This window comes from Sinocyclocheilus anshuiensis, unplaced genomic scaffold (genome assembly GCF_001515605.1).
Source record: "Sinocyclocheilus anshuiensis isolate Anshui unplaced genomic scaffold, SAMN03320099.WGS_v1.1 scaffold1455, whole genome shotgun sequence".
In the NCBI taxonomy this organism is placed as follows: Eukaryota; Metazoa; Chordata; class Actinopteri; order Cypriniformes; family Cyprinidae; genus Sinocyclocheilus; species Sinocyclocheilus anshuiensis.
Genome location: NW_015541012.1, coordinates 47758 through 57138, shown reverse-complemented (window position 1 = coordinate 57138; position 9381 = coordinate 47758). Strand labels below are relative to the sequence as shown.

General features: G+C 37.7%; 1 protein-coding gene across 1 annotated transcript in view; it reads right to left on the bottom strand.

The window, feature by feature from the left end:
- Positions 1 to 1496: 1496 nt before the first annotated feature.
- The window catches only part of LOC107690414 (lissencephaly-1 homolog A), a 46807-nt gene continuing 38922 nt past the window's right edge, over positions 1497 to 9381 (bottom strand). The window contains exons 8-11 of the mRNA XM_016488745.1: positions 6834 to 7062; positions 5100 to 5201; positions 4831 to 4987; positions 1497 to 3881 (exon numbers count right to left, since the gene is read on the bottom strand). Of these exons, the coding sequence (XP_016344231.1) occupies positions 3808 to 3881; positions 4831 to 4987; positions 5100 to 5201; positions 6834 to 7062 (562 nt within the window). The 3' untranslated portion in view covers positions 1497 to 3807. The remainder of the gene's footprint in view (positions 3882 to 4830; positions 4988 to 5099; positions 5202 to 6833; positions 7063 to 9381) is intronic.

Here is a 9381-nt window from a genome sequence, read left to right as displayed (position 1 = left end):
GAACCGGAGGTTGCTGCCGACTTTATTTCAGTGTAGTGACGTATTTCCATCTGAAACGAAATATTGAATAGAGGGCATGGTTTTATTTTGGCGCTCCTCCTCTCTGTCGCTCACTCATAGCAATCTAACGGTTAGAGGGGTGTGTTTAAAAGGATATTCTGCCCAAGCCGTCAAACTGACGTCATCAGAGAAGGAATGCCATTCAGAGCGGAAGTAAATGTTCAGATTTTGATTAAAGATTACGAAAACAATTTTTTTCAGCGGATTTACTTGCACGGATTAATTGTTTACATCAAGACTAGCAATGTGCGCTAGTAAAGTAAATAAAGTCAATTTTGATTTCATGTGGACTTTAACAATATATTTGACATTAGACAGGACAAATCTTGCGCTTATTTCGAGATTCTCCATTAGCATATGTATATATATATAATTTTTTTCTTCTTTTTTGCAATTTTAATTCATTTTATATCATTTACTATTAGAAGTTTTTATTTTCCCATGGCTGTTTTTCTACTGTTGATTATTGTTCTTTTATATTTGCGTATTTATAAATGAAAAAAAAAAAAAAATCACTAACACAGACAACGCATTATAGAAAAACAATTTCCTATTACAGTCTAATTATAAGGTTATCAAAACTTTATATTCCACATGCAGATATTATATCCACAAACTAAAATGGCTAATGAGACCTACATTTCACCTCTTGCATTTATTTTAAAACCATTTACAATTTTATTGCATTATATTTTCTCCCATTTTTTTATTGTTTTATTTACATGTTAATAACTTTTATGTATTTGTTTAATGGCCAACCAATTTTTAGATAGTATAACTATCAAAATGTGCATTTTTTTTTTCTAGCCTTATTTAAAATTAAACTATATGTTTGAATAAGTAGTAAGTTTTTCTTTTCTGTTCTGTAACCTGTAAGCCAAATCTTGAAGTGCAATATCTGAAGTGCTGAATATGTAATAAACTCTAACCATTGGAAACCATTGTCACTTCCCTGTTTGACTCCATTCATACAGCATCACTACCAACAGACAAAACATTCATATTTTTTTTCTTTAATTATGCTGCAAACAATAACATCCAGATATACTGTTAACAATTGGCTGTGTGAACAGTGATACCATAAAAAGCAGAGTCCCATTCAAGCTGTGAAGTCTGAAACCTCCAATCTATTCTCAAAGTAATAGCTGATGATAGACCTGTGGCTGGAGGATGGACCTACAGACAGGACCTTCACAAGTCTGTCTGTACATGAACCCATCCAGCGTGTGCAGCAGTGGGATTGCTTGGGACCTGCGAATGGCAAACTTTCTCTCTGGACACATAAAAACTGGACATCATCGTCAAACCAAGAAAGACCTTTAAGGTCTTGAGGAAAGCCAATCATAAGGGAGTAGCACTGCTTATGGGGATAATAAACTCTGGACAATGTAAATACATGTTTAATTTACAAATGATGCAATTCAGCAATATTTTTGACCAAAATTATCCACTTTTTTGGTTTAGGTTTACAGCTCCAGTACTTCTGAATCTATTTCTGTGCTGAGTAACACAGTCAAGTGACTGAAGAACCAATGTCAATCGTCTCCACCAGCATCTAAATCAAGAAACTAAAGGAGGCATCATTGGTGCTTTTCTTGTGATGGGCAATTCTCCCTTGTCTTGCTCAGTCTGCCACAATCCCATAGCGAAATAAAGTCATCGTCCTTACAAGCACACACAGATCGGTCTCTACAACCACGTACTGAGCGGCCCAGTTAGCATGCCAGCAGACCTATCTGGTAGGGTGTCTAGCTTCATTAACCAATCATGGCGCAACATATGTATATATTTTCAAATATGTCACTTTGACATGGATGGTCAGACATCAAATGCGGCCAATTGTTCCCCACCATACAGCTCAATCCTCAGTACGGTTACATGCAGAAGTGCTACATGGACAGGTACAGATCTCAGACTAGTCACTTCTCAGATTATCAGCAGCAGTAGGTACATCCAGTACACACACAACAGGAAATCGCTTGATAATAGCATGGTTAAGCAGTGAATTCTTTATTATATAATTGCACTGGAATGAAAAGGCTAATTAAAATTATATCCGTTTATGCATTTTGAAGACTTACATCATGTAAACCTTCAGTCCGATGTGACCAAAGATCTAACAATAGCAGAGATGTGCAATTTAACTGAATTTCTTTTGTCTTTGCACAAAGTCAAAAGGCCTATTTTCTCCTTAAAAGATATGGAATGGTTTATCTCCATGTTTAAGATTTTAAATCATTCCCCATTGTGTATTTATTTGTACATTTATTAAGAGATATAGCAGAGAATGTGCCACTCGTCACACCAAAGTAATGGTTTGAGCACCTGTGGTTATTTTAGGGATATTCAGCTATGGTCCACAGTTTGAAGATCCCTTTACAATTGGAATCACCACTAAGACTCTCCACAGAGAAAACAGGCAGATCATTAGTTTGTAGCTCCACAACTCATTGGTTTATTATAAGACTGAGCTTCCCACAGTATCGAGTGTAGATTTATTTCATCATAAGCTCATCGTTCCATTTTTTCACCATGGGAATCTTTGCACCCATTCTTTTAGGACAGATTTTTGCACATCCCCCAGATGAGAGGAAACTTTGAGCCCTTGTCATGCTTTGCACCTTAGGTCCAAACTGAGGGTTGCGATTTCTGCATCAAATGTCTTTTGTGAACTCAAATCTCAGTGCAACTGCCATAGGGGCAACAAGATCATTAAACAACAAAGGAAGAATCAGGACGTCTTCATCTGAATGCGGCTTTAGCAACAAACGCCAAGGGCCAAATCAAGTGCTTCGTAGAGGCAACGTTTATGGTGCTTGCAAGTTTGAAGTGCTCCTGAGTGACAGACTCAACTGACCACTGAGGTCAAAATCTTTACTAAAGCTATCTCTAATTCAGGGCAAAAAAGAAAAAATATATACTCTTGTCGCCCACTATTCAGCATGGCTTTTTGGATGCAGGAGTTTCGTACAAATTCACTCCTATAATTAAGCACAATTCTCTCTTACAGTGTAAAGTCATGTCTCTGGGATTGTACTTTTCAGTAGGACGTGTCATGACAAGCGTACAAAGATTTATTCCCAAAGGTTTCCAGACAAAAACACATGAAACATTCTTAGATGCAACCATTAAATGTTATCTAAATCCACAAGAAGAGAATGGTAAGTACACTCCAGAAGTGATGTAACAAAGCTACAGAATAACTCTGATACCAAGCCCCATAGACGATCAGATCAACTCTTCACCTCAGCATTATAGGTTCATCTGTAGCCTTTGCCCCTTGAAAGGTCTCCAAGCTAGGCACAAACAGACTAAGACAGTGGAAGAAAACAAAACAAAACTAAAAAAAAAAGACTGACAAAATAAATCAGACACTGTCAGTAAATTATCAGTTTAGTGCCCTACATTTAACCCAGTCAGCTTCTGCCTTCGGTAGGTCAGGCTGAGTGAAAGATCAGCCTGTGTTAAACCTATGGTACTTCTAGACAACATTATGTAAATTTACAGTATACAGTTTTGGATTCACCATGCAAGAATACTTTTTTTTTTTTTTTTTTCATTTAATAGCTCGATCTACATCCAGAATAATTTACATAAAAGGACACGTTATTGAACTGGAGCTTGGTGGGTGATAACCGTGGTGTTCGAGTGCATCCAGAAGAGCAGGAGGAAGCTGAGGGGGAAGTGGAATGGGTCCGGGGGGGTGGAGGGGAACAGGAGGTGTTGTGAAGGGTCCTGCGGGTACGATCAGCGACACTCCCACACTTTTACTGTTTGATCTACACTCCCGGTGACGACGTACGGAGCTGACTTGTGGAAATCTGCGGAGAGATTAGAGACACTGTACTTTAGGAACACAGACTTGAGCTTAAAAATTATATTAAGATTAGTACTCAACCAATATGTATTTTTTGATGGCCTGTATTGAGGCCCTGTCATTCTTAGCGCTGTCAAAATAAATGTCCCACTTCCAACACTTGTCAACCAAACAGAAAAACTCATCACTCGACTGACAATGATTTAAAAAATGCCAAATATTGGTTGATATAATGAAGATGTAACATAAATGTAATATTTTTCCTCAAACTGTGATCAGTCCAACATGGCAGCATTAGCTCAGTCAATGGCATGATTTAAGTGTCGGGCTGCCTGATCATTTGACCAATGGAAGAGGAGGGAAATATCTTGATTGAAAATCCTAACTGTACCAGTTCCATTTGGTGATGCTTGTGCCACAGAAATGACACATTTCCACTTTTAAAACATGCATAAAACACTTGAAATAGCAGGATTCACAAGCTCAACCACTGTCGAGAGACCTGAAGCCTCAAACAAACACTCAGTTCTCTACTCACACCAAAACCATTGTTTCAAATCAATAGCCTGGAAGACGGGTGCTGTGTACTGAAGTGCTTTTAAAAGCAAGTTTGAAGCTTCACGGGAGCCTGCAGGGGAGCTGGCTGAATAACATCAAGTATCTCTAGAGAGCTTCAGTGCCTTGATCCACTGAAAAGATCTGGACTCAGGCAGTTGAAAGACTGGAGGGTTCAGCGTTTTCTCTGAACATGCTGCCAACGGCTGACAGGACTACCTTTTGTAGAGTAACAAACTCAATCTTAACCTGAGAAATCACTCTTTGGGGAAACGAGGATGCACTGTACACTTCTAAAAGGCATCTTTACCCTTCCTTGGTCATCAAAACAACTGATATGCATTTCAAACAACATCAGAAACCAGTGAGAGAAGATGAGTTTTTATATGACCGCTTACCCAGAGAGGTAACAAAATGTTCATGGGCACTCAAGGTCTTCATGCAGCGCTTGTTTTTGTAATCCCAGATCCTCAAAGTCTTGTCATCAGCGCAGCTCACGATGAACTTTCCTCCAGGGTGCACAAGAACCCCACGCACCCAGTTATCATGGCCAACCTGACGACAACACCAAACAAAATGTATCAGATTTGCACAAAAGCATAAAACTTCTCAAATAGGCTCATTACGCACTTCAGAGAATCACAGCAATTTCACAAGACCGACTCACCAGTGTCATAAGGCACATGCCAGTGCTCACATCCCACATCTTGATAGTCTTGTCTCTGGAACCAGACAACAGGAAAGGACCAGGTTTCCCGCTTTTCTTGGTCTGGCAGAAAAAAAATAAAAAAACAGGAAAAAATATTGAGCATTTGAACCTTCTACATTCTTAGTGTCATTTAGGGTCAGTTTGTTTTATGCTGTTATCTCACTGAAAACATTCATTCTAAAAAAAAAAAAACACTGTTTTTGTGTCAAATATATTACAAAAGCAGCTTCCCCAACACTGATTTATAACATCAGCAAGTGTGTATAGATAAATATTTACGGTTCTTCCTAGAAGGAAAATGCAAGTGTCTGGGTAAGTCTTTAACCCACAACAAGGTTACGGAAACAGCTTTATTAAGACTGATGCACTACAAACAGCATCATTAGAGGTGGCTGAGACTCTAGCAGAGGCGCATATATCAGACATCCAGTAATAACACTTTGAATACCACACCTCAGTACTGAGAGACATTACATATCTTGTGCAGTCAATGAAAAGGGGGGATATAACAAGAGCAGAGGTGTTTGGGGTGATAATGCATTTAGATAGTTCTGCAAAGAATGGATGGTCATTAAATTCAAGGCCTTATCTATTATTCTACCTCCATTAAAAGGCTAACTCTGCTTGAGGGGGAGTGCGAACCGACACATTAAAAACAAAATTGCTCTTGCCGAGAGGCTGGCATGCTCAGACAAGTGTGTTCAGGCACATTTATACCTTTAGACAGAGCTGCTGTAATGACATACAAGGCTTTGTAATTAACATCTGTGACAGTGTTACTGGTGTCAAGAGATTGTTTTAATTCCACCTGAACAGGTTTGACAAGATCAAAGATGACTGACTAAATAAGTTCACTTTTTAACATTGAGGAGAAAGTTTCCTTTACATAACAATAGTAATTACTGTGAGGGTTAAAGGCTGTATTCAACATGCTGTGAGGGCTAATGGTTCATCAGATAAACATGAAATTGGACACAGTTGATCATAAGACCAGCAATAAAAATCCAAATGGTACGTTCTTCACCTTAGGCTATCAAGTGCTAATACCACCTATGTCATTTCACAGTCTATTTCAAACCATTGTACATGACAAATTTAGATGATCAGTTGAAAATCAAAGGACCCATCAAAATGTGTTTAAAGGGCACAGCAAAGTAGAGACCAATAAAAATCTCAAACAATAATGCATTGATTATTTACACAAACAAAGATCCTTTGATTCAAACCTTTTTTTTTTTTTTTTTTAATGCAAGGTTAAAAGAAGTGGAAAAAATGCCTGGTTGACCTGTAATAGCATCTGAGACCTGGTTTCTTAAAGCCTCTGTGTAGACTTCTTTTAGAAAATTGTTTTACCTAGTATTTTACTGTATTCATTTTGTGCATATTACATGTTACTATTACTTATTACTAGTGGTGAACGAATTACACATCACAAATAGACAGAGTAAAAGTTCAAACCTAAATATGATTTTCATTTACCATAATCAATACTAAAATTCTGCATTAAGGTACAGTTTTGTGGATAAAAAGAAAGATCCATTGTCTATTGGCAAGAGTGTTATGGGTTCATTGTAAAGAATCGGCTTATTTAGGAATCGTCGTTAAAGCAGTTTCAGATAGCATAAACAATTATTGAACTAAATGGCATAATTATTTGCCATTACAAATGCTATTTTCACTCTGTGCTCTCACCTCTGAGCCAGTCGCCTCTAGGATGGTGGGATGGGCATTTTCAGGGGCCCAAGAAATGCACTCCACAACATGCTCATGCTCACGCAGCTCCGCCTTGCATTCTTTTGTGGCCACCACCCAAACGCGCACCGTCTGGTCATTAGAACTACTTGCGATCAGGGTCCCGTCTTGGTTGGGCCGCACCATGCGCACCCACTCTCTGTGGCCGGTGAATGTCTTGACACAGTACCTGTTTTACAATGCCAACAAACACAGATTTAACCACATTTATCATTGTCAAGAACATTTCTATTATAAAATATAGTGCTGTCAAACGATTAAAAAAAAAAAAATTAACTAATTAATCAAATTTTTTTCTGAAATTAATCTTGATTAATCCCACCTAACAAAGTTTTTAAATATACTTTTATATTGCAATAATTTCACATTCAATCTTTAAATTAATGTAGAAACAACAAAGACAGTATATATTTAATATTTGTTTAATGGCATCTTTTTTTATGACTGAAGGCGAGTATCACTGATACCAACACTACTGATGTCTCTAGAAAGCAGTTTTTCCCTAATATTTAACCATTGACTAGCCATTCAACATTACAGTATAATTGAGAGCTATCAATTTTAACATCTATTACACTTTAAAAAATAACTTTTAATTTAAGTGAACTTAAAACAATCTTCACATAAACCCATTATAATAAATATCATGATTACCTGTGCCCTTCAGCAAGAAGGAAATATACAGAAATTGAATAAGTTATCAAACACTAATTCTAAATTAAATATAGATGAATCCTTAAAGCTACAAAAGTTATTGATTTCCTCTTTTTTTTCTTTTATTCTTTGATTAACAGACATCACAGCAGCTGGGTTATTAGATTTTTTGTCTGCTGTTACTTTAAAAGCTGCAGCTGCTGAACATGATGCGGTTCTGACCCACTTCAGGTCTTAAAGGGCCTGTTCACACCTGGTCACTTCATGCTTTTTCTCTGATCAAATAGCTATCTGATCGTGAAAAGACCAGGTGTAAATGCTCTTTAAACCACATATGTAAATTTTACTCCTCCCAAAATGTTAAAATAATAAATGTGTGAGAGCGTGTTATATGCTATATGACATGTTATAGTCAGATATGACAGCACTAATGCAACACGCATCGCCACAGAGGAGTAGCTGAGTATCTCTCTTTAGCAAGCCGACGTGCAAACTGCTGCAAATTAAACTGAAAATAAGTTGCAGATGCTCAACACTCGATCATCTTCATTAAAAGTAGACATGTAGACTCTCTCTCTGTGACATTGCATGCTCATAGTTTCTTTTGCGCTTTAATATGAGATGATACAGGCAACAGCGCGCCGCCGCATTTGAGCGTGCAACTGAAGAGCACATGCTATGAGCAAAGTATAACGCTGACAGGACAGGAAAATTAGTTTTTACTGGCATATGGCCTGATAACATTTCATCTCTGTTGTTCTACTGAAGCTCCCTCATCACCTGTGCCGTTTCTGCACTTGTTTGTCAAGAAAAAGAGACAGAAGCAGCAGTTGTGAGTAGGGTGGCCAACCCTAGCTCCACCCCTGTGTTATCTGCGTTAAATATTTTTAATGTGTTAAACTTAAAAAAATGTATGCGAATGCCCTATTTGATTACAACATGAAAAATGCTGGAGAGCAGAATTTCACTTTGTTACTTGTTCAACATTTACACAGGTGCTTTTCAGCTGAAGAAACTCAACAATACAGTAACTGTATTGTTGGACAGTTTTGTTGTAGCAAACTATGGTTAGGGGTACATATTAAGATCACCAACCTTTGTTTTGGCAGCCCAGGACTTTATCCAATAAGTACATTTTAAGCAAATATCAAATTAAAATAATGAAACCTGCATACAGCATTTGCTAAATGACTTACCCAGTGGCCACCTCCCACATTTTAATGGTTTTATCCCTTGAGGCAGAAACTATGTGATCTCCATTGGGCATAATAGCTACAGATGAAACATTATGGTCATGCCCTGAAAAAAAATAAAGAAAAGAATTAAGTATAAAATATTCCAGATTGTCCTGAAATTGTCATCCAAAGAAGAACCAACAATGTCTGAGATGGATAACACTGAATTCATTTTGGGATTCAGCACATAATATACACATTTCTACCATACAAATCAAACCGTCATGCACATTAGGATCTGACAATGAGTGGTTAAGCTTTAAAACATATTGAACAATTTAATGGAGAATAAGAAGCTGCTAATTTGCCTTGGGCTGCTTTGTTCTCACAGTGTGCGGCGAAAGAGATGAGCTAATTACACAGAACGCAATTTTTAAGCTCCTGAATAGATGATGAAACTAAGTAGCCTAGAAAAAGCAGTCTTAAATATGGGGGAGAACCACAAAATGTTATCTCGTCTCAAAGAGGATAATTAAACTGCTGTCCAAATCTCCTACTCTTCTGCTAAAGCAGGCGACCCACGAAGCGAGACGGGGAGAGAGAGAGAGAGAGAGAGAGAGAGAGAGAGAGAGAGAGAGAGAGAGAGAGAGAGAGAGAGA